This window comes from Aythya fuligula, chromosome 4 (genome assembly GCF_009819795.1).
Source record: "Aythya fuligula isolate bAytFul2 chromosome 4, bAytFul2.pri, whole genome shotgun sequence".
Classification (NCBI taxonomy): Eukaryota; Metazoa; Chordata; class Aves; order Anseriformes; family Anatidae; genus Aythya; species Aythya fuligula.
The window spans coordinates 63323021-63349465 of NC_045562.1; the positions used below are offsets into that span (position 1 = coordinate 63323021).

General features: G+C 36.7%; 1 protein-coding gene across 4 annotated transcripts in view; it reads left to right on the forward strand.

Annotated features, from left to right (window-relative positions):
* The window catches only part of SLC2A9 (solute carrier family 2 member 9), a 123568-nt gene that overhangs the window by 37879 nt on the left and 59244 nt on the right, over positions 1 to 26445 (forward strand). For all 4 annotated transcript variants that reach the window (XM_032186523.1, XM_032186522.1, XM_032186524.1 and 1 more), the window contains 3 exons: positions 1916 to 2040; positions 3296 to 3441; positions 21821 to 21953. In XM_032186523.1, coding sequence (XP_032042414.1) covers positions 1916 to 2040; positions 3296 to 3441; positions 21821 to 21953 — 404 coding nt within the window. The remainder of the gene's footprint in view (positions 1 to 1915; positions 2041 to 3295; positions 3442 to 21820; positions 21954 to 26445) is intronic.

The following is a 26445-nucleotide window of genomic DNA, read 5'->3' on the forward strand; positions in this document are numbered from 1 at the left end:
TGGAATATTTCCATTTGGTGGCTATGTGTTGAACTGAAGAAGAATGTGCAACATGGACCACTGTGTTGGTTTGTTACTCATTCTGGAAAAAAAAAGGGGGGGCAGTGGTAGACAGCCCTTCTGATCATTCCTGTTATTTTACATGGAAGTGGCAACATAGAGAAGGTGAAAATCCATTGAAAATACTTAAAAATTTAATACCACTTTAGTTCTTTAATAAAATTGGTGTGTTGTCAGCCTACATAATTTACTGTCAAAGTTAATGGATTCCTCATAATTAACATAATCAGTGATGTTTGTCTGCCGGTACATTTTGTTATCAAATCAGTTGTTTCCTTCATATGTTGTTTGAATGGCGCTTGATGCTTCAGCATTGAGTTGTAATTCAAGAGCAAAATCAAAACTGTTCTTAATTAAGTGACTGAAAACCTGGTAAATACAAAGCTCTGTTGCTTTACCACATATAGCTGAGTGAGGTGACTAATAGATGGAAAATATAAGGTTAGATCATTTTCTTGCCACGTTATTGTGAAAACAATTATGTTTTGTCCTGTGTTATATCATAAGCAATGCTAATGTGATGTAGTGTAGAGAGGCCACCACATCTTCATTAGACATTGCAAGCGATGGCTGTGATTCTGCCTGGGAATTTCAAGAAGTTTTTTCAGTCACTTGTAGGGCTGAACCTGAAGTTAATGGTTCTCCAGCCATTCACCTACAGGCAGTAATTTAGCAAAAAGCCACTTGTGGGGAGAGAACAAGATGTGTATAAGGTAGCAGTGATTTTCTGAGTTTTAGGTGGGTTTTCTATTTAATCTTTCAATGGAAGATAGTTGCATCAGAGCTATTGATCTTATATCTTTACCCAGGCTTCTTGCATAAGTTCAGAGAAATAGTATGTCTGTGTTTGAATTTGACAGTCAAAGGACCATGAAATCATACATATTATTTCTTTTATAAAGTATTTCCTTCTGGAGAAGTTATGAGACTTATGAGTCACTGTTGAATTAATGAGTACTCAAATTTGAGCAGAAGGTTCTGTAAGATGAAAACTGTAAGATATACTGCTGTTGGCATAATATGAATGGGAAATGGAGATGTTCTGAAATTTAAAAAATATATTTTCTTCTCTTTCTGTGTATGTGTTTTTTTTTTCTTTAACAAAGTAATATTTTTTTCATAAAAAAAGAGCTTTGAAAAAAAAATCAAATTGACTCATACAATGAAACAATTCAAAAATTGGAAAAAGTTGAAATTATAAATCAATATTTTGGTTAATTTCAACATTTTTGGAAAGAGGTTGATTTTTATTGCCATGTGTCCCCTTCCCCCACCCCCACTTCAAGTGTGTTTTCTTAAAATTACAAGTAGTAATTTTCTTCCATGTATCTATTTAATGTCATGGGTTTTGGGCTTATGGATGTTATGGCTGGATTATAATGACATAAATAATGTCAGTGCTTGGAAGTTCTCAAAATGGTAAAAACAATATGTGGAATAAAAATGGCTATAGTTATGTTAGCTTATTACTATTTGAAGTGCATTTGCTGGTTCCTACATACATTCATTTACTCAGAATATGTTTGTTTCTAATCATATAGAGAGTCTCAGGCATGGCTCTCAGGTTCTTAGGATGTGTAGGATTGCTAGTTGCCATGCCTTCAAAGTACAGCTCTTTTGTTGACTATGATATTTTTTATTTTAAAGCCGTGGTTTAGGTTTGGAACTGTATCCATTTAGGTATAGCATTGTGCTATGCTTTGGAACTCTATACAACATTTACAAGGCACAGTTTGTTAAGCACTTTTGGAGTTTATTTATGAATACATAAGAATAATAGCCTAATGTGCTTGGAATATGATGAGATTTATCTGTTATGGTGCTGGTACCTACATAAAGTATCTTCTCCTTTTAGGAAGTGTACACTGCTGCTCAATAATGTATTTGCAGTGACAGCTGCATTGCTGATGTCACTCTCTTTGTTGGCGGGATCGTTTGAAATGCTCATACTGGGCCGCATTATAATGGGTGTTGATGCAGGTAAGCTATTATCATGCTGTACATATCTGTAATACTTGCATTACACATAACCCTTCTCTCCCCCAGCCTCTGGTGTCCACCCTAATTCTTTCCCCTTTACTTTATCAGCTCCTATAGAATATGCAATGAAAATCATTTCATTGATTAGGAGGATGTAGTCTATTTATTAAAGCTTCTTGCTCTTGTGTGTTTGGAAGTTGTTTAATCCAATGCTAATAGTGGTAGGATTAAATAGGACATTTGGAACATCATCATTCACTCCTAGCAACATTGTCTTCCCAATTTAAAAGTAAATCATGGAAGCACCTCTGTACCAGAGTAGTCTTGCACCTGGTAGTAAAGTTCTCTGCAGCTTTACAGATTTCTAAATGGTTAGAAGTACTAACCTAATATGGAGACAGACTTGATGGAATAAGATGGTTTTATCCTCTCTGTATAGTTACATGAAGTTAAGCAATGGAAAGTGTTTTGGCTTTTGCAACACTGAGCATTTCTGGCAAACTTTGTCTATCTTGTCTATAAGTACAAACTACAGTTCTTTGAAAGTAGATGCGTATTTCACTTGCAATATGCAGTTTATGGGGAATTTTGGTGCTAGCTGCCAATTTTTGTCTCAGACCATCAGCAGATGATCAAATGTTTGGAGCTTTATCAGTATGGTCAGTGAGCTAACCATGGTCATGAATTTGTTTATTCCTGATTTTGAGCAGCATTCTTGCCCCTATTTTATGCCTGCTGTCAAAAGTTTGCTGCACTTATAAGCCTGTATTTGGAGGAAAATCTGCTAATACTTTTCACAGTGAAAATGTTTAATTTGGCACTGTCTGCTCTCTGTGTCTGATATGTTGTTTTTTCTTCCTTACCTGCACCAGTGCAAACTTCATTTTGCTTCCTTTGGGGTGAACAAATTAAAAACAACAACAAAAACTCTATTCTCTTGGTGATTCTCATCTCTCAGTAACCTTTGCTGCTTCTCTTCAGATAGCAGCCAACACACATCACTGTAGATGTGTAACAGAGATAATCAATCCCATGGGAGTTAAATAGTGCAAAAGTAATTAGGGATGCAGACAAGGTAATTCATATTATCTGTGGAGGTAATTCTGTTATTTGAAAAATTTTATGCCACTTGTGTGAGCAGATTAATACTCAGACTCCTTTCAATAGTTGTTCATTTTGTACTTGGTGTAAGCAGAAGGTATTATGACTTAGTTTATGGGTTTTTTTGTTTGTTTTTTCCACCTTTCTTTTGTAGGCATATCTCTGAGTGCCCTTCCCATGTATTTGAGTGAAATATCTCCTAAGGAAATCCGTGGTTCATTGGGTCAGGTCACAGCAATTTTCATCTGTGTTGGTGTTTTCACTGGGCAAGTTTTGGGGCTGCCAGAGATATTTGGGAAAGTAAGTACGCAACAGACATTTTCCGTGAAAGAACACAAGCATGTTTAAAGAGCAGTATTTTGGTATTTTGACAGAATTCCTTATGAAAATGGGGAACAGAACCATTGCTTTTTTGTTTTGAAGCACTTAAAAATGTTTTCTTCCATATCATTTAAAAGAGTGTGTGTGAGTTTGGTAGATGTTGCAACCAGTTTTAACATCTTGAGCGGATTGTGTGTGCATATGCATGTTTTCCCATCCCATCCCCTTTCTTAATATACATTTATTCATGCTGTTTTCCTGTTTCTTTGATTGCCATGGAAATGCTTAGGAGTTTTTGTGTATTTTATTTATAAGTTTTCAAAGTGAGATAGAATAGAAAAAGTCTTGTTTTGAGTTTGTACAAGAAGCTGACTCTTGCCCAATAATTATAGCGCTTTTTGTCATGCACTCGCAGGTGCAAGAGCAGAGTTAGTGTATACCTTTATGTAAAGAGAATATCTGTTTAAGGATATCTGTAGGAGGTTATCTTGCTCCCATAGGCTGAGATTAACTTGGTGGCCACTGGATGTCATCATTACTCTGAACAAATGAAGTCAAGGTTTATTCAGGCTAGCACTTGGAAATACTTTTCAACCAGAGATGAGTCTTCAAGGCAGTGCGGAGGAAGTGTCTGCAGCAATCCTCTTGCAGTGAAACTTGTACTAGGAATCCCTTCTGACAGCCAGCAAAAGTAGTAAACAGCTGAAAAGTGAGGAGAGCTTGTCTTCCCATGTCCATCTAAATTCAACTCCTTGTAAATACATGATAGCATCTTCCCTGACACCTTTATTTTTGTATGACCAGCTCTCTTTTTCTATCTTTTTATCCTTGGACTTACTTACCTAACGTTCTATGATTCTATGATCTTGTTAAACTCTCCTGAAGGCAAATGTTTTGGTTCAACTTACCCTTTAATTGAAGAACAGATTACTTCCCTCTCTCCCCTTTTAAGGCAGCCGATCTTAGGTAAAAACTTAAAATGGCTTTCTGTAATGGCTTCTGTAATGTCCCTTCTCTTGCTCTGAAAGCTAGTGCATTACAAAAGAGTGCTTAGAATATATGTCATCTCTTAAACAGTAGATATTTTTTTTTTTCTAAGCATGCACATGCTTTTAAAGTTGAGGTGTCATGTGAAAATTCTTATTTTCCTGCCAGGTCTCTGGGTTATTTTGAAAAGGATATACTTATTCCTTAATTTCACATTACTCTTGCTCTTTTTGTTTCTGTTCTCCCCTTCCCTCTGTCTTAATTTTTGTCACTCCCAAATCACGCAGATTACAATTCTGCTTCTACAAACTGCTTTAGTATTCTGTTAGTAAATACTACACCATTAAAGTTAGACATTATATAAGAAGAAATATACTTTATCTGTGGAATTCATCATTTTCAAGATGAGTAATATCAGTATGTAAAAGGAGCACAATTTTGGCTGGCGTGAATTAGCATAGTTCCAATGAAATTATTGGAGTTGGCCTGATTTTTCCAGTTGGGTATGTGGGTGTATTTTCCTTCTAATGCATTAATAAAATTTAGCACCAAGGGAAAACCTCAGGCTGTTTGAAATGTTATTCCCTAGTGCAGTCTTAGCCCTCTTTGAAAGCTTTATCAAGATTTCTTTTGGTTTCAGTCAAGCCAGGATTTTTTTCCATAGCTTTGTGTGGTGTTCCCCATGATATCAGTGGGAGTTTTGCACAAGGAACAAACCGTTGCCAGAGGAAATTGCTGCAGAAGGTACATCTGAGGAGTTCACTTCTGTTGAAATTGGAAAGAACCAAAGATGGTGTCTTCTTTGAGTTCTTTGGTTCTTGCAAGACTCTCCTCCTCCCCTTCTCAGCAAACATCTTGCCGTGATTCTGTGAAATTTCAGTTACTGTGTTTGATCATGTTTGAAAGTACATTCAAGACATTTGCTGACTACCTTCTAGATGTCAGCTTCTCACTGATTAATGTTGTGGCTTCTATAATGATGTGAAAGCTTATCAAATTGCTCCCAGAATACCTATTTTGTTCTCCTTTTTCTTCTGTTGGAGAAACCTTTGATGCACTTGAAGTGAGGATAGTATTCCAGATCCACAGCCACCATATTTCAGAGATGGTTTCACATTCATGGTATCTTCTTAATGATTTCACTTGTAACTGTAAAGCAAGCACTTCCTTTCCTCAGAATTCTGAGGCAGTTTCCATTACAACTTAAGCCAAGGCTGTAATATGATGTTCTGTGATATAATTCTACATTTGAATGGTAAGCTCCAATCTGTGGGAGCTTGTCACCAGTGATCAGCATTCTGTGCCACTGATTGCACTAGTATTTGGAAAAAAACACTTTTGATAAGTCCATCTAGCAATGACCAAATTTTAATTATCATGGCTTAAAGCCTCACATGGAATAGTTTTCATTGTTCTGTGGTTGGTCGCTTTTTTCTTTCAGAGTTGGTTGTAAATAATGGTAATGTGAATAATGTAAATAAGTTGCAAATATTCGTCTTCCATCATGATTTCATGAAAATTTTCTCCTGAGGTCTGTCATGTATTACTTGTAACTTAAGCTAATTGAAAGGTTATTAATCATAGTATTTAAGCTGTGATACTTTTGAAGAAAGGAGGAACAAAGACCAAGTTGGGCATCTTGCTGGAAGAGACTGTTTGGAACAGGAAGGGACATGGGGAGAGCTGCAAGCATGGCTTTTTATAAGAGGAGATGACAAGAACATTGCTTGCTTGGCTGAGGAAATAGAGGGAAGGGAGAAGATTTGACTGCACCTTGTTAATGCAGAAGGAAGAACTAAAGAGGGAAGAGCTGCTTAATCTGAAGGACAGTATTGCTACAAGAAGAACTGTTTATAAATGCTCTGTGAATAATTGCATGCTGAAATTCAGCAGTGATGTTTGGAACAGACTTCTGGCTGAAGTAGCTTGAGCAGAAAATTTAACTTTTAAATTGGAACTTGATGCATTTATCTGGATTATATGAGGTTGTTGCCTTCAGTGGTTCTGTAGAAGTCTTTCTACAGAAAAGGAAAGCATTTACATAGACTTTGGGGCATAGCCTTACAAGCCTTTATTAACAACCTGTTTGGTAACTTCCTCATTTGTCAAATGCAACAGTGTTCCTTTAAATGTGGAAATGTGATTAAAACTAGCTCTGAAGCTCTGAGTATTACTTGAGGCAATTCAGAACATGCTTACTTCTTTTTGTGTCAAGTAGGTTAAGCAGCCCCAAAGTGATTTTTAGTAGTCTTTTATTTATAAAGCCTCACACAGGTGAAGCAGGAGGCATGTGCACAGACCAAGATTTGAGGCTGGGGGGCAATGGTCAGGTTTCAGTTCTTTGGCTATGTTACTGCACTGCATGAATGCAAACCTGACAGTTTCAGAGCTCATGCAGAAAATATGTGAAGCACTGAAGTGAAAGAGTAGGAGAGCAAGCGCTCCTCCTCCCCCCCAACCCCGAATCCAGTTCCCTACTTCCTAGACTAATTATGTCATAATTTCTCCTTCAGAAAAATTACCAATGTTTGTCTTAAAGGTGGGTGCTTGTTTTCTATCATTACAGCCTTCCCAAGCTTTCTACTGGAAGTGTTGATGGTTGAGAATCTAATTTAATTCTTTTATCTTTTTGTGGCTAATTCTGTCAATTTATCCTCATTTTCTTTTGGTCTTTTGGTCACTCTGACTTTTTCCCCACCTACTGAAGTGTGCTCACTTTATCCTCATCACATTACTTGTGATTTTTGTGTTCATAGAATATCCTGAGTTGGAAGTGACCCACAAGGATCAACAAGCCCAGCTCCTGGCTCTGTGCAGGACCACCCCAGAATCAGACCCTGTGTCTGACAGCATTGTCCAAACACTTCTTGAGCTGTGGCAGGCTCTGTGCCATGACCACTGCCCTGGGGAGCCTGTTCCAGTGTCCAACCACCCTCTGGCTGCAGAACCTTTCCCTAACCCCCAGCCTGACCCTCCCCTGTCCCAGCTCCATGCTGTGCCCTCAGGTCCTGTTGCTGTCCCCAGAGAGCAGAGCTCAGTACCTGTTCCTCTGCTCCCCGCTCCCCTCGTGAGGGAACTGCAGACCGCCATGAGGCCTCCCCTCAGCCTGCTCTGTTCTGGGCTGAACAAACCAAGGGATATCAGCCACTCCTCATAGATCTTCCCCTTTGTACCCTTCACCATCTTTGTAGCCCTCCTTTGCACACTCTCTAATAGTTTTATGTCCTTAAGGTTAGTTTCAGGTTAGATCATATCTTCTAGTAAAACAGTCTCTGTAATCTCCTTCTTATCCTAGGTGTCTTCCTCTATATTGATTCTGGTTTTAAATTTAAACGCAAGCAAACAGTTACAGAGATAACTCAGATGAGATGAAATTACACTTTTTTTTTTTTTTTTATTAATCTAAATATTCCTTATTTCCTGATTCTTCTGGAAATGTTTTGGTTGAAATATTCTAGATATACATATTTTTCCACATCATACAATATGGACAAGAACTTGCTAAACACTACTACATCCAATTTTTAAATTATAGTATAAAAGAACAGATGCAAGAAATATAATAATGATTCTAAAACTTGAATACAGACATTCTTTTGGTTTCTGAATATATAGGCTTTTATTCTATTTGTCTCCAAAGGTACTAATTTTAGAGTACTGAGTCTGAAGAATGTGTTCCTAGTGTGCAATGTTTACTAAGAGTGATTATTCCAAAGCAGAAAAGCTGCAATCATGACACTGGTCCTCTGCTGCTGTGCTTTGATATTATTTCCCCTATCTTAATTCCCTCACATTCACCCAAATCCCAACAACTCTTTTCATTAAAGGTTCTGATTCTGACACATCCTAACCTACGGGAATCCATATCTACTATGTTTCTGTTGAGGGTCGAGGAATTATGTTATGTTAAATCTGGCTGGTGATCAGAACACAGAGCACAGCTACTTTATATGCTGGTGACCTGCTTCTCTCCACAATCCTGACTGCTGTGAATAGCAGTTTGTTTTCATTTGCTAGTATCTTGTTCTAGCCTTCTCTAGTCCACAGCCATTTATTCTTCAGGAAGCCCTGGCAACTGTAGATGACAACTTGATTCTGTCCCTCAGGAATTGAATCATGTTATCTGCCATAAGGTGGGCACTGAATTACTGCTGCTGGCTACAAGATTATTTCATTTGGGGCATTTTTGGTTGTATAGCATGTGCAGCTTTCTACATATTTAACTGAAGGAGAAAACAGATATTTATGATAAAGAAAAAGTATTTCAGACCTGTCACTTTATAAAAACACTGCCCTTCAGGTGTTTTCGCTTTCTCTTTCTTTATGTGATTCTGCAACTAAATAAGCCAGAGCATTTTTTCTGACGGATTGTTCCCTACAGATCCTTTGCCAGTGCATTGTCAACTTTAGTTCTGAAAGTTCAAATTTACTTTTACGGTCTCAGGGGAATATTCCATGGCCTTAATTCTGGCGTATTCTGGGTATTCTCAAATGGTATCTCTCTGTAAGCAACTCATCTGTTTCTTCTTGCATGTAAGCTTGTGTCCCACTCCAAAGGTTTTTCTTAGGTTGGTAACATTTTTAAAATGTTTTAGACTACCAAGCTGATTTTTGTCTATTGCTTCAGCTTCTTTAATGAAGGTGGGCTTTAATCTTTCCTTTAATGATGGAAGATATAGTTTATCAATATATTTGCTGTAGCAACTCATTTCATATTTGTTATGCATTGACCCTCAGTATCTTTTCCATTTTTGTACAGAAATGAGAAAGGGTAAAAATATTTCAGTGTGTGTGTATTCAGGACAGGTAAAACTGAAACTGCTGCATGTTGCCATTTTTTCCTCAGACTTTGCCTTTCAGAGCCCTATTTCCTGTGGTGTGTAATGTTTTGCTAAGGTATAGTTGTTTCTCCAGCAATTTCCTCTAGTGGCTGCCTGGCTCTGGCTGCTGTTTAGACCAGAATGTCTGTCTGCCATGGGTAGGCCAATGGAAAAATAGATCTTGTTTACTTCAGGAGTCTTATTTTCTATACTTCAAGTCTTTTTATGTCATACTTGTCTAGCTAGATTGCACTGTGTCATGGTGAGTAGCATGTCATCCTAGAAGCCTTGCTGTGCTTATCTCCAAAGGCCTATTAGGGCAACACTTTCTGAACAATACCTATTGCTGCTGTAGGTGTATCCGGGGGGGGGAGGGGGAAACAAAAAAAAAAAAAAACCACCGCGAAAATAAAGCAAATGGAAAAACTGCTGAAAGTGTGGTAAAATTCATGATGTGTCCATCTCTTGAATGATACAGGTAGTTTTAGTCACTCTATTTTAACAAGAACAATACAAGGTACAGGACAGAGCAGCAGTGATCAGAGGCAGGAAGGGCTTCCTGAAGAGAAAAGACTTGTTTAAGGTTTGATGGCTTTTATGTGTAACCCCATGTGGAGTAAACAGATTTAAAAGGAAGAAAAAAAAGTATCTGAGAGAAGACCCAAAACTTTTCTTCTGAATACATCTTGAAGTGATACACTGCATTTTTTTTTTTAGATTTTTCTCTGCCTCTTCTAAATACATTCAGAATTTGCTATTGCTACAATTTACTAACTCTTTATTAGTTAGATGTTGTCTTTTGTCATTGAAACAACATGAATTGTAGTTTATATTCTACTTTTTGAGGAATTTGAACAGCTTTAATGCTGTCTAGCAATTACCTGTTTATACAAAAGGAATTGGAAATAAGTCTGTAACATATGATGATACTAGGCAAAATCCTCCCACAGATCTTTTTTTTTTTGTAATAGCAGAAAAAAAAATAAATGTTGTTGATGTAAATATCAATTTTTATGGCAAAAAGAACTAAATTTGGTAAAGGACTAATGAACTTAATCTATACTGTAGCTGTACTTTATGCTAGTAAGGCTAGTAAGAAAATATAACTGTGATGAACCCCTTTCAAGTTAGTTCTTCTTTCAAATAGAATAGTGATTTATTTATTTATTTTTAAATCGAACTGTAAGAACTTCTGCAGATTGTCAAACTTGTCAAACTATAATTTTCTTTACAAAGACTCTTGAAAATGGCATATTTGAAGTGATAGATTGTTGTGTACTTAGGAAAGTTTATATAGAAATCTTTCATAATGCTTTACTAAGTTCTTTCAAAAATATTTCTTCACTTGCACTAAAATAGACAGTGATGAAATAGGCAGTTTTATAGACTGTTTAGTTGAAGTCTGTTCCAAAAACTAAGCTTTGACTTTACTTGTCAAAGCTTCATTTTTAGTGTTTTTTTTTTTTTTTCCTTGTTTTTCTTTTTCTTTTTAACTGATCCTTCTTCTTGACTCTTGACTGACATCCAAGGACTCCTTAAAAACTGTCTGCATATTACAACTGAGAAAAAGCAATTCAGAATTGCTCTGGGGACCCACAGATGTTGTCAACGGGAGGAAGACACAGACGCTCAATATGAGTGAACAGTGAACTTCAACTTTAATGGATAACTCAGTCGCCTTTTATCTAGTTCGAACATAATCAACTCATACATATTGCAAAAACTAAGCTCAGCATTGGCTAACATTTCCCGCTCTTTTCAGTTTGTTCCTCCTTCTTTTAGCCACCGTCCCGCCTTAGGGACTTTCCCAATCGCTCAAGGGCATCGTGTCCTTGATCCTGATTGGCTCTCAGCCAGCTGCGTACATGCCAGACTCATGTGAGTTGAGTACGGTACTTCACTAGCCCATTGACTCCTAACTGCCCAACATCCACGTGTCCTATTTCACTTAACCATTCCTCCACACACAGACTGTAGAGGGACACCAATGACCAAATGTCTGCCTGAGATGCTCTTTAAATGAATCTTACTCACTAGCATTATAATACAAAATAAGAATCAATCAGTCCTCCTCATATTTTTCTGTGACCTCTTTTGTTCTATACATCTATTTTCCCCTTGAACCACGAGAGTGACTATGGCTAAAGGTATTTATCTTTCAATGTATAACTGAGAATTTATATCAGAATATAGACCCAAGAGCTCTTGTGGAAGAAAGAGATAGAGGAGAACTTACACAGGTGAACACTAGCCACTGTGTGAAGCATCTTGGAAATGAAAGCTAAATGCTGTTTACATAACACGAGAACAAGATTTTGTTGCTTCCATTAGAGTAGGACATACACTAGTTTCCCAGAATCACTCTATTTCCCAGAATGTCATATTTGTAATGAATGCAAATATCTCTCTGTTTAGAACAGAGAAGTATAACACCTTCATTATGTCTAGTCATATTCCAGAAATACAACAGAATCACAGAATTGTCTAGATTGGAAGAGACCTCAAGATCATCGAGTCCAACCTCTGACCTAACACTAACAAGTCCTCCACTAAACCATATCCCTAAGCTCTACATCTAAACATCTTTTAAAGACCTCCAGGGATGGTGACTCCACCACTTCCCTGGGCAGCCCATTCCAATGCCTCACAACCCTCTTGGTAGAGAAGTTCTTCCTAATATCCAACTTAAAACACCCCTGACACAACTTTAGCCCATTCCCCCCTGTCCTGTCACCAGGCACATGGGAGAATAGACCAACCCTCACCTCACTACAGCCTCCTTTAATGTACTTATAGAGAGCGATAAGGTTGCCCCTGAGCCTCCTTTTCCCCAGGCTGAACAAACCCAGCTCCCTCAGCCACTCCTTGTAGGACTTGTTCTCCAGACCCCTCACCAGCTTCATCGCCCTTCTTTGGACTCACTTGAGCACCTCAATGTCCTTCTTGTAGCAAGGGGTTCCAACAAAGTGGAACACAGGCTAGTTGGAGGCCATTAAGTGTACCCCAGGGATCAACCTGACTAACATGTTCATTATTGATCTGGATGATGAGGAAGAATGCACCCTTAGCAGGGTTGTTGATGACACAAAACTGGGAGTAATAGATGTTATTGCCCATTGGTTTTCCTTCTATCCAGAGAGACATGAACAGGCTGGAGAAATGGACAGAGAGGAACTTCATTGAAGTTCAACAAGGGGAAGTGCAAAGTCTTGCACCTGGGAAGGAACAACCAGTACATGCTGGGGGTCACCCAGCTGGAGAGCAGCTTGGCAGAGAAGGACCTGGTGGGCACCAAGTTGAACATGAGCCAGCAATGTGACATTGTCAAAAAGAAGGCTAATGGCAGATTGACCTGCATTAAGAGGAATGTTGGCAGCAGGTCAAGAGAGGTGATCCTTTCCTTCTTCTCAGCACAGGTGAGGCATAACCTGGAGCAGTGTCCAGTTCTGGGCTCCCCAGTACAAGAGAGACATAGATGTACTGTAGAGATACCAGTGAGCCAGTGAGGGGAGATGAAGATGAGGAAGGAACTCGAGTGCTGCATCCAGGTTGGGGCTCCCAGCAAAAGAAGGATGTTGACCTGTTAGAGCAAGTCCAGAGGGGGGCCACCAAGATGATCAGAGGGCTGGAGCACCTCTCCTAAGAAGAGAGTCTGAAAGAGCTGGGGTGGTTCAGCCTGGAGAAGGGAAGGCTCTGGGGACACCTCATTGTGGTCTTTCTGTACTTGAAGTGGCTTATAAAAAGGTTGGAAACCAACTTTTTGGTCAGGAAGATAATGACAGTACAAAGGGTAATGGTTTTAAACTAAAAGAAGGTAGAATTAGGTTAGATATTAGGAAGAAATCCTTTAATATGAGGGCAATGAGGCACTGGAATAGGTTGCTCAGAGAAGCTGTGGATACCCCATTCCTGGAGGTGCTCAAGGCCAGGTTGGATGGGGCTTTGAGCAACCTGGTCTAGTGGAAGGTGTCCATCATGCAGGAGGGTTGGAACTATATGATCTTTAAAGGTCCCTTCCAACCCAAACCATTCTGTGATTCTATGGGAAAAATAAACTAGGAACTAGGTTCATCAGTGCTGGTCCCCCAATTTTTTTTTTTTTTTTTTTTGTTTAGGAGTTGCCTAAGTTTGGAGTAAGCTTCATTAAATATTGAGGAGGAGTTTTCAAATTCCTGTGTAAATGCAATGCCATTGAGACAGACTTACAAAAGGTCAGTCCAGTCTACCCTGGTCCTTATCATTCCTCTGAACAGCTGAGCTTGCACAAAGTTTCTTAGAAGCAGACAAGCAAAGCCTCTTCATATTCTTCTAGTAAAATGCAAAACTCTGACCTAAAGACTAGAGCATTCCCCAGAAGAATGTTTTAAAATGTATCTTAAGGATACAGCAGACATATTGGTACTTGTAAATGGCTGCTCAAATCCATAAGGGGATGGTATCTCCTAATTGTAGCTCACAAAAGCAGCTGTACAAAGATACAAATTTCTAAATACAATCTTAAGGAAAAAAACAAACAAACAAACAAAAAGAACTTTCAGTGCTTATTTAGATAATCACAGATTTCAGCAGGTGTTTTTCTGAGCCTGCACTTCTGTAAACTGGTACCAGACATGTCAATTAAGAATTACTTGAGATAGAGATTTTTAAGATGACAATCCTTTTTAAAGTATTCTCTTAGTCCCTTCTTTTAAGAAATGGGAAATTTCTTTCATCTTTTCAGAGTAACACATAAGACACAGAGTTACCTATTGCTGAAGCAATTTCCATGTCCTGTATCAAAATATTTGCACTTAACTGCAAGCTATGAGTTGCTGAACAAGGGCTTGGAGGTCACCTTACCCAAAAGTTGAAGGGAATTTGCTGTGTAGTCACCAGGATAGAAAAGCATGGCCTTGGTCACACTGACAAGGATACAGATATGCTGCCAGGGCCCTTTGGGCTATTGCATATTCACAGGACAATTTTCAATACTAGATCAATAATAACCATGGGATGAGAAGGTCTGTTCTGTTACACCAGCCCTGTTGGTAGGATGTGGTGGGTATTGTTGGTATATTTATAATGGAGACATTAAGTGAGGTATTTTGCTTATATCTACTGTGGACCAGCTGAGGTTATGTATTTACTAGGGATCATAAATCAACATTTTATTGGTTCCCCCAGACAGACACAAAGGTATTTATTTGTTCTTTTTCTGTACAGAACTCATTAAGTAATGCATGGGAAAACAGCTGTGAGTCTTTGTAAATGCAAATGAGTTTCATTCCATTAAAGTTGTGCTGTGAGGCTTAAATTCCTGCAGTTTTAGGAATAACACGTGGCTGATTGGCATTGTGTAATATCCAAATGTTCCAATTTTGCATTGGGTAGGGGAACGTCCTGTAGGAGAGGATTTGTCTGAGTGTGGTTATAGAAGAAAAAAAATAATATATGTATTTATTTATTTTTAGACTTATTGCTGAACAGCAGACAATGCCAGCGCATCTAACATTTGGATGATAGTTTCTCATCTTTGAGGATTTTCTCATAGACAGTTGAAACAGTGCCCACCTAACACTTGAGATGATGAGGTTTATATGTAGGTGTACTTTATTTAACTAGATCAGATGAAAAAACAGTGGATAAGCCTTATTGGAAAGAAGGCCTTCAACAGGTTTGAAGTAAAGAAAGATTTCAAAATACCATGAAAGTTGAGGGTAGTTATTCATAGTTTGTCAGACAGCTTTCTCTTGATCCACCAAAATAATAGTTAGCACGTTGAACTAAACACAGAGTAATTGTTTTCCACTTATATTTAAGGTTTGACTTTTTGCTTTTGTCAGATTTAGAACCAAAAAACTATCAAACAAAAACAAACAAACAAACAAAAACCACTAAACAAACAAAAACCTTTTTCCACCTATTGTGGTTGACTTACTAAAAAGCGTGTTTACGAACCTCATCTTATCTGGTAGTAGTTGGACTCCACTTCATTAGTTTATGAGTAGGTATAGACAAATATTTAGATGATGTCTCCTTAGTGTCTGAATATCTGATAATATCTGGTATCTGATAATATTTACAAATCTGTTATTAAGGAATAAATCTGAAATGACTTGACCTGTGGCTTCCTTCCCAGTGTGCTTCACAGTCTGGGAAGATAATGACCACTTAAACCTTTTTGAAGGTTCTGGATGATTAAAATTTCAGTTATAATTCCCATTGTCCTTTATAAAATCACCCATTACTGCAAATTCATGTCCTAATATGTAAATTTGTCCTTTACAAATTGGATATTAATACTGTGGTTAAATTGGTCAAGCATCATAGGGTAGCATGCAGTCATTAGAGTTGAGTAGTATTTTGTAGACTTGCATTTCTTAGTTTGCTTTTGGAACCATTGACAACAAATAAAATCAGGAGATATATACTGGATTGGTATTGCACCTTTGAGGTTTTTTTTATTATTATTTAAAATAAATGTCAAATTAAAATGATTTTTTTTTTAATCTAAACAAGATTATTGCTTTTAAAAATGTGTCAAGATAAAATGTTCAGCTATTTCAGTTGATCTTAAAACAGCAATTGCTGCCTGTTTGTTTTAAATTATTTATATATTTTTCTTAACTTTTATATACCTTATTCTAACATTTACAACTTTAGTTTGGCAAAATACAACCACACATGCACACAAAAAATGACATACACTGTAATTTCTAGATGCCCTGAAGCATCCTGCCTCACCTCCTGCTGCAGCCCCAGAATGATACAGGTCTCTTGAGTTTTGTGTGTCACATCTGCCAGTCCTATGCAGATATCTAAGGTATACTACAGCATCAAAACGATACATACACTATGCTCAAACAACTGGATGTTATCCTCTTCAATTACTTTAATTTACTATTTTATACTGTATTATTATGTATTATTATTATACTGTATTATGGAAGTTAACCTGATCCCACATGCTTTTCTGCAATGAAGTCTGTCAGAAATTCTGTGTAGCTGCAATATACTTTTTATGTTTATTTCTAAATATACTCAAGTTATGCTCACTGCTGAAAATAATCCCATCTGAAAGCTTGCTATTTCCTATTGCTATTTTTCAGAAATGAATAAACAAAGTAGGCAGCAATTATGCCATTTAAGTGTTAGGTAAAAAATAAATAAATAAATAAATAAAATTAGCAATTGTTGACTCCATTAAAAAGTTGAACAAATAGGCATTATGGTAACTCTTAATTTTCTGTCTCAATATGGACAACATGATCTAACAAGCAATTTAATGAACATGAGGTCACAGAATTTGGACACCAACCATTTTCAAGACTGTTCTAAGTCCTGATCCAAAGGTGATTCAATCTGTAACAAAAACCTCCCACTGACTGCTTTGAATTTTAGATTAGGATTGTACAGCCATAAGTCTGGTAACTTTATATAGTGTATAATACCTGGAAAGATGCTGAGACTTGAGTAGTAGTGTTGTCAAGCTATATCTATAGTAGTGACATAGAAATAAACATCCACATGGGTGCAGAATTGAGGGGAAAGATGTGTACTATTTGGGTTACCTATGTTTTAAACAAGAAAGTAAGCAATTCATAACTCTGTCATTAAAACTTATTATGACAAATGGGGGTTACAAGTTGTATGCAGCAGGGATGCAAGTGTTGATTGATGAAGTTAGCTACCTCTGCAGGCAGAGGAGGCTGTAGAGACAAGACTGGAATGGCACCAGGAAAATAAGAGGAAGGCAGTTAGTTGTCTTGCACATTACACAAGTAGCTGGTCTCAACTGCCTCATGTTCATCATACCCTTGACTTGCAGAAAAGACAATTTTAATGCTAAGAAATTAGTTCCACCTTGATGCTTTTTCAGTCCTTGGCCCCAAGCCAGTAAGGTTGTCCTTTACCATCAGGAGTATGTTCTGTGGAACAGTAATGGATGAACAAAGAAATGCAAGACTTGTGCAAGATTTTCAGTTTTGCACATGCAAGTAAGTCTACTCAGCCCGTTTGGAGCAGGGATGTGATTTTTCTGTGTGACAAACAGAATATTTGTGGTATAATATGAAGTTTTCATACTGAGTCTCTATTAAAGAGGATAAGATTCAATTACTTGAACACATCGCTATACGGTATTATTTTGATGCCCTAGCACACCTTAGAAGTCCGCATGGGACTGGCAGATGTAACACACAAAACCCAAGAGACCTGCATTATTCTAGGGCTACAGAAGGAGGTGAGGCAAGATGCTTCAGGGCATCTAGAAATTACAGTAGATGTAATTCTTTGTATGTGTGTGTGTATGTGTGTGATTATATTATGCCAAAATAAAGTTGTGAACATGTTCCCAATTCTTTTAGGAATATGAAAAAGCAGATAAATCCATCTTGTATTAGGTGCTGTTCTCCACATACAAAATGGGGAAAATGTGTCATTTTTCATAAGAAAAGAATTATGCAAAAAATCATTATTGCTGCTAGTGTTAACTGTTTTTGTAAACCCGTCATAACCCATTCCCCACTCCCAAAGGAGTTAATTCTAGAATAAATATTCAGAGGAGTTGTGAATAGTGACTGGTAAATGGACATTGAATACCTTCTCATGGACAAATCATATTTCATGCTGTGCATTGAATGAGAAAAAGGGATAGTGACTATTTATGCTTCTATATTAAACATATTGTTTTAATTTAATCCAAAAGTTTCAAGCAGTAAGCTAAATGAGCCCCTGATATTTCCATGAGGTGGCATGGCTGTTATTCTTTTAAAGGTATGCTTTCAAGAAATTATGTGTATATATATACACACATAATACACACATATATATATATGTGTGTGTATATATATATACATATACATATGTATATATACACAAAGAGTAGAGTCTGTGGCAGTCATGTGTTTCCTAACTCAGTCTTTTTGCTCTTATTACACATCTTGTCTAGTAGACTTATTTGGCCTAATCATTTTTTTCTAAAAATGAGTACCCATGTGTGGGCCAGTACAGCACTTCTTCTCACCTCTGTTTTATGACCCTGACAACATCTTTTTTAATTTTATATGTATATGTATATTCTTAGCCTTTCCTGTGTGGAAAGTGTCTTCAAATTTTATCAATAAAATCTTCCTAATCAACAAAAAATTTAAATGTAGCCAGAGCTTAAATAGGTCATTGAAGTCCATATAGTTCACTAGTCCATCTGTCAGCAGTAACCATCGTTATTTTCCCCATGCCAGTTTATTTTCCACGTTTTAATTGTTACAATATGTTTAATTTTCTACTTTTTAATTAGTAATTTTCTGACAATAACATTTGCTTTACTGTATTCTGATAAAAGTTAATCTTGTCTAATTGATAAACCTGTGTCATGTTTTTATCTATTTTTTTTCCCACCATGTGCTTCTACAGCTTTGCACTTTATTATATCAAACTGTGAATGAGTCTGTGGATGTCAAACTTGCTCTATTATTTAGCTGTCTTTTGTAAATAGATCAAAGCTGGGTTTTTTGTGCTCCAGCCTAAGCAAATATTCACAATGTGACAGTTTAAAATCTTACAATCTTGACAAGTTATTTGTACAAGTTCTAAGCAGGTGATGAGTCAAGTCCTCTGTAATTAAAATATTTATTGCTTTTCTCAGTTTTTCCTGAGATAAAATGTGTTGTTTTCATTTCTCTCAGTAATTTCTGTGTTATTGTCCTTACTGACAGCTGAGGCAAAATGTTACAGTGTTTTCTAAGTGACGCCTAAAATGTCTTTTCACCTTATTACTTTTTCTGAACATTGTCCCTGTTTGTTCAGATTCTATTAATCCTTAAAAAGGTTAGGGTACCCTACTTTTCTCTGCTTCCTTTAATTCTTTTTATAGGGTCTAATTCTGCTTGATCTTCAGCAATGTGTACTTTATACTTTCAGACCAACAAGTGTAGCTCTTTTATGTATCTTTTTAAACTCAGTTTAGTCCTGATATTTCTTTTCTGTATAGGGATGAAGAATCTGAATATGGATAATGTTAATTAAGAGAAAAGCAAGTAGAACCCATTCCAAATGGATGGAAACATTTCCACTAAACTCAGTGATTTACCAATGTTTGTTGTTGTTGTTTCTGTAATATGCACACCGTTAAAAATGAAATAAATTTCTTAACCTTCCTATCAAAATGAAATGTTTGCCCCTTATCTAAAGGGCAAAACAGCAATTTTATCACAAATGTATGAATTTGATTCAATTACAAGTTCAGAAATGCTCGAATTTCCTTGTAGAATGTTTAGAAGTGTAGAAGTATATTTCTGATTGCTTTACCTTAATTTTTTTTATGAGTTAGCATAATAAAAAGTAAATATAAAATCTTTCATAGAGGAAATAAAGGAAGCTCAGTGTTTTATGTAGTGAAAATAAATGCCTTATTATTCTGTCAAGTTCTTAATTATTGTGAATGATAAGTTCAGAAGTTTAGTTTCATTCATAACTTTTTCAAAATAACATTTTCCGAAGTGTTACTTGAGAGAAAACTGAACTGAAAAAGCATGCACTATGTGAGACTGTAAAAAGTTTGAAAGATAAATCCAAATTAAGTCCCAAAAGGATGACAGAATTTTAATCATAGCAATATACAGTAGAGGGTTTGTTTGTTTGTTTGTTTGTTTTAACTTAAAGAATCCTTGGCATTGTGGACAAAAACTACTCAATCAGCACATCATATTTCCTGTATTTTTTTTTTTTCTAGAAGTACTGTAAAAGCCTTCTAAACTTTATTACGCCTTGTAAACTTTTTGTATGATATGTAGAAAGAGTATTTCTATTATAGGAAGTAATCATGAGAGATTGCATAAAGTTATAAAAGAAAATCCATTGTTTTGTATAAAATAAATGCTTCCAGGCAGATACAGAATACAACTGATCAGACTGCCTGTTTTCTTAAGTTTCTTTACAGTCAGGTTCCTGTTTTGTATATGCAATTTATTAGTTATTCTTAAAGTCTTAACCTAAGTTTATATTTCAATTTTTTAAAATAAGACTGGTGATTGTTCATTCATAAACAGACTATTAACCAGTCTTAATGCTCCTATACTAGGTAAATTTCTTCAATTACCTGAATTAAAAAAAAATTAAAAAAAATGAAGGAAGTTAAGGAAGAGGTTCTTGAAGTCCTCATGGTAACAAAGGCTCTGAGGAAGACTGATAACATTGAGATTTGAATTTTTTGAAAAATCCCATTCTCAAACTGTTTTGCTATCTCTGGATTTTTTTTTGTTTTGTTTTGTTTTTCTTAAAAACAACAACAACAACAACAACAACAACAACAACAAAAACACAAAAAACTCCCCTCTTACTCTGCCTGGGAGTTATTAAATGAGCTCATGTCCCGGTTCAGAATCTGAGCACAGTTTACATCCTCTAGCATGCAGTGCAGTTGGATCACTGAAGTGAGAGAACATAAAATAAAAGCTGTCAACAGTTTAGGGGCCTTTTGAACTTTGATATGACTGTGGAAAATTATGTTGAAATAAAATTTATTGAGTTCTCTATAGGGGAATGTGGGCTCTGGATGGATAGATTCATTCTGAGGGAGAAACTGGATCCAAAGCTCTAGTGCCTTTCAAAGTTCAATCAGACAGGATGCACTGCAAGCTGCTTTTGATCTAGCCAAGTTTTTGAAAATGTGCTAGACATTATGGCTGAGCAGTGGGCCCACTGAAGTCTCACCAGGCTTTTCAATTAAAAACCAAGTCTCAAATTAGAAAAAAATTGAATTAAATAAATGAATGATGAGCTTTAATGAGAAAACTACTATAGAAAATGAGTCTTGGCATTAGACAATTGAAACAGAAGGTATCTTAAGAACATGGACAGATAAAGGACCATATTGTTGAGAAAATAATACTACAGGCACCTTTCTTCTCCAGCTACTTGTTAGTATTTTCTTTTTGGAGTAAACCCAGAGAGCTAGATATGCTCTCTTTAAAGCATTTCCCAGCCTTTTACTGAAATGGTTTTCCACAGATGGCCCTCTAAAGCTAGTTTTAAATAATTAGTACATTTGAGGTTGCTAACAACTTTATTTCATTTGATTTCAAATAGAATAATGCCCCTTTTTTTCTTTTTATTTTTTTTCCTTTTTATTTTTTTTAACAAACAGATTAGAGTAAGAGACAGCTATTTGTAACTATATGAAGATACTTCTGTACCATTCATTTAAGAAAATTTGGGATATTATTGTGAATGAGGATGACTTGTAGAATATATATTTGAGTATATATCAAGATTTTTGTGTGTATGGTTTTTGATGCTGAAGGAAAGGAAAAGTATGTTTTCCAGGTCCCCTTTCTCTTTTTCTGTTTCTATAAGTTGAGGAATTAAATTCTGACTTCCTCGGCCCTTGAGTAAGGGGATCTGAGGGAAAAGTGTTCAGACTGCTTACTGATCTCAGGAAGAAGACATTACTCTGCTCATTGGCACGCTATGTCAAATGATGAAAAGTTACGGCATTTCCATTGTAGCTATTTGTGTTCCTAGTGTCAATACAGGAGAATATTAATGACTACCATCTTTGTTCCTGTTTACAGGAATCTCGGTGGCCTTACTTATTTGGAGTGATCATTGTTCCTTCATTGGTACAAGTTGTTATTCTGCCTTTTCTTCCTGAAAGTCCTCGTTACCTCCTACTTGAAAAACATAATACCAGCAAGGCAGAAAAAGGTATGAATTAATACTTGGTTTCTTGTAAGAAAGCACTTTTATTGTAGGCATGCAGGCTGGAAAGAAATTTCAATATCACAGTGTAAGCAGAATATTTTAACAACAAATATTCTCTTGACAATTATTTTTCCCTTGCTTTCTCTATTTGTCTTTATATGTCTGTAAAAATAACTGTTTGCTTTTTTTTTTTTTTTTTTTTTAACGAATTTCTCCGGCAACCTGACTGTAGTATTATGCATGATGATACAAACTTACCCAACTCATCCTGCTGCTGTGTATCAGCCACTACATGCAGTGTTCACTAGGGAGTGTAGAGGTGATTCTGGTCTTCATGAGTGTCTATTTATATAGAGTCTTTGCTGTTCGGCTAACAAAAACACTGATTCTCTTTCTGGGTTTTGTTCCATAGTCACTGTGTTAACCATGTGTTCTGCAACTCCATAACCGTTGTAGATCTAATAAAGACCTCATACACCTATTTAACTGAAAATATGCAGTACTCCTATATTGCTTACTTCAGTTTCACAGACACAGACCAGAATATTTTGCTCTTACTTAGCAATGCATAAAACAAAATAAAAAATTACTTTTGTGATCACAGCTGTTGTATACTCTGCCCCAGTAAAATTACTATGGTCAGTTATAGCTTCCAATGTATCATGATGCTATTGTTGAGAGAATGTTGTAAGTCTGTTTTTACTTTTTATAGCAATACTTTTAAAAGAGGAGTAAACAAAGAAGAAAGGAAGCTGTTTGTAATACCAAAATATTTGTGGAACATTACTGTGTATTAAAAATTATTCCTGAAAACTTAAATATAACCTTTAGCATTTTCATTCCCTAACTATCTGTTTAGGAAATTACTTGCAAAGTGTGAATTAGCCTCTGAAACTTTAATTTCATGCTACAAGATTATTACATTTATGTAACTCACTCTGTCCTCTTTCTTCTACTGTAAAATGAAAAAACGACCATTTTGTTTTGATCAGCACTCTGAAATGAAAATGACACACTAATGAAAGTCTCCCATGTTGTCTCAGTTTGGTGTTGAAGAATTTTGTAATAGAGCCTCAGACATTTAAAGATATCACTCCATGTTTTTTTTTGTTTGTTTGTTTTGTTTAAAAAAAAAAAAAGCAAAAAAAAAAAAAAAAAAAACCAAAAAAAACAAGGATTTGCGGGGACAACAGAGTTTTGATGAGGCAGAAAAGAAGTTTTCCAGGGGCCATGAAGGAAAGGGTTTGCTTGCCAGCCATGGCAGACCATCCTGCAGGGAAACCATGGCAGAGAGCTCGGGGCAGACTGTTGAGTAGCTTCGTCTGGGCTTAGAAGAAATGCCTTTGGGCGCCAGATTTAAACTGGCTCAGTTCTACCTGATAAAACTGTATATGTATTTCTTAAGCTATGTCTGGCAATAAGCCTGCATATGTGAAGATATTGCATAATGTCAGACTTGCTTTAGGGATCTATTCAGAGTACTGTCGCAGTGCTTGGAAACCTCACCACTGAAGGTGAATCTGGGCCTCTTGTAGGTAGAGATTAAAAAGTGTAAAAAAATGTCATGAAAATAACTCCACCTGCTTGGAAATTCACACCACTTACTGTCACTTGTAATGGGCCAACTGCAGTCTGCTATGTTTTCAGCATACACATTCTGAGAATGATTTAAAAACTACTCTAGAAGCAATGGAAGTAGATTCTTGGAGTAGAAAACATCAGGACAGCTGTTACCCATACCTTATTGCCAGTGATTGGTTGTTGAAATGAAATCGTTTCCCCACCCCAGTACATGCAGAGAACTTCAGATTAGGCATAAGCTGAGCCTGAGCTGAGTATCTGGAGTAATGCAGTAGAATAATGAAAGCAAGGGGGGGGCAGGACGGGGGGACTTTGTGATGAATAACTGTGAATAGACAGTCAAGAAAAATCATCTGCATGTTAGCATTATCTCTGGAAATGGGGGAGGAAAAGCCTGAGTATTAAGGAGACCAGAGGAGTTTGTGGATTATTAAAAAACCTACTGCTTGTAAACCATTAATGACCATGCAGTATTGTCCATTATAATGATGACTACAGTAATGCTCTTGAATTATTTGCCTCTTAGGTTAGATCTGCATATTAATATGAGAAATGTGCAGGTCTTTCTTCTGACTAAATCCTTTTTATTTTCCACAGTGGATCAAGGCTACTCATGCAAATATCATACATTGCACTCTGGATTATATCTTGTTGGATAAATATAAAACTATTATTTGTAAAAGGTCTACCGTATTTAAGGCAGATGACTATATTAGTCTTTTTATAAAATACTCTATTAAAAGTTAAAAAAAAAAAAAAAAAGTAAATGCTTCTAAAATAGAGATGACAACATTAATCTTCCTAATTATTTTAGAGTAATAAAAATCCAATGGGATAATATAGGTCATTGAGTTTCCACTGAGTTCTGCGCCTGTTTTTGTCCCTTCCTTTTTTTCTGCCCTCAGGAGATAACCAGACTATAGCTACCAAAACACAAGTGACCTCATTCTCTATTTTGGCAGCAATGTAAAAGAGCACAGTGCTTTTAAGTGGCAAATAAGAGCCTGAAATAGGGAGAAGGACCAAAGTGATGAAAAAGAGGAGATGGGTTTAGAACAGGCTGGTGCTGTGTGTGAACATAGACCACACCACCATGAGACAAGCTATTCCACAAGCTCAGGAGTAAGGAGTCTCCAGATGAGTGATATCTCCTGAGCAATACCAGCTAGGTACCCAGTTCCCTACTTTCTCCTTTCTAACCATGTAAACTATGTGGGTAGCTGAACTGAAGTCTTGCCTGACTGATTAGCCATATGGACACTGGCTGACTTGCAGTTGTTTGCTGCTGAAAGCACTGCTAACAGCCAAGCACTGCTTGTCTTTCTGGAGTCACCATCCTATGATGGCTTCCTGAGACCAACACGAACTGAACTATATCCCATGTTTGTGATTGACTGCTGAACGTGGGAGAACTGATTTATCTATGTGAGACAGAATGACTGAATAGACCCACAGCAAAATTTATACACCTTCTTTGTTCAATAAGTCTGGTAATGGAGAGAGGGAAGAGCCATTCCATCTACCCTCCCAGCTCCCCTCTCTTGAGAAGAAAAGAAGGGAGAAAAAAATGCCTGACGTTTAACTTGTGTGGTCCTTCTTCATAATGCTCACCAGGCAGTGGAGGAGAAACAGATACTCAAATGAGGAAGACGAATCTGGAAGGAAATTGTTATTAGATTGCTAGGGAGCAGTAGGAATAAAAGGCAACAGGACAGAAACAGGAAGAAAAAGAAATCCGTGGCTGTGATTACATCAGGCAGTTTACCATCCAAACTCTAGGAGAGCGAGACAGGAATTTGATATTAGTTGATTATTTGTTGCACGCCAAATGGATACCTGGTCTGTGTCTGTGGCTACCAGGTAAGATGCAATACAAATAAAACCACTAGTAGTATTGCAATAAAAGGGAACAGCTTTCTGACTAACAGCATTGTTTATAGGTAGCTTCATTTGGACACCTGATGTATTTCCTTTGAAGACTACTACTGCAAAGAGGAAATCTGTATTTTCAATACAGCTAGAGTAACGTGTCATGTAAACCAATAACAGAAATCAGTTGGCATCCTAGCTTGCCAGAGCACCATAACAATGTTATATCTTAACAGTCAAATAACTTGGATATACTATCACAGCAACATCTGTTGATGACGTACAAAATCTGTTCATTTGGTATGTTCAGCCATACATTTAAACTCCCATAGTTATGAAAAAAACATTGCACCAGGTATAACACAAAGTGTGATTTAAATATTCATAGAGACGTATTAGCGTTGATATCTTTTGATGCAACAGAAGAACAAAGCTGTTTCTGATTTATAAAAGAAAATAGTTAATTTTTTTACAAAGACCTTCACAGGGCCCACATGTATAGGAGCCATACTGAAACCAAAGTTACTACAGGAAAATGTTGTTGTAAATGCAGTGCTTTAAGTGAAGTTGTTAATACTGACAGAAAGTTCATGTATGATTCATTTCTGTTTATGTGTGCTTTTTATATGACTCTAAGCATTATAAGCTATGCTTATTGGAAAGAAAGAGACAATCATGACTTCTAAACTTGCTGGCTCCATGTCAGATGGTTGGTGACTGCCAAAAGCTGGAGTGATCACAGTGTGTCTGCCTTGTTTGTAAGCTTTTCCTAAATCTCCTGTCTTTCATAAACATTTCTTGGTTTACTGGACCTATGGTACAACCCAGTTTACCAGTTCCTGTGTTATTTGTGGGTAGCATATTGTTATTTGGTTTTATCTGTATACCTTGGCTAGTTTCAAGTGGACCTGAATAGGCCTATGATAGTCTGTGAAACCAGGTGTAAGAACAGGTAAAGATGTAATCCCAAACAAGATGCTAACATACAGATCTCTGACTTTTTTTACTTACAAGAATGAAGTGGCACATGGGAAAAGCCTAAAAC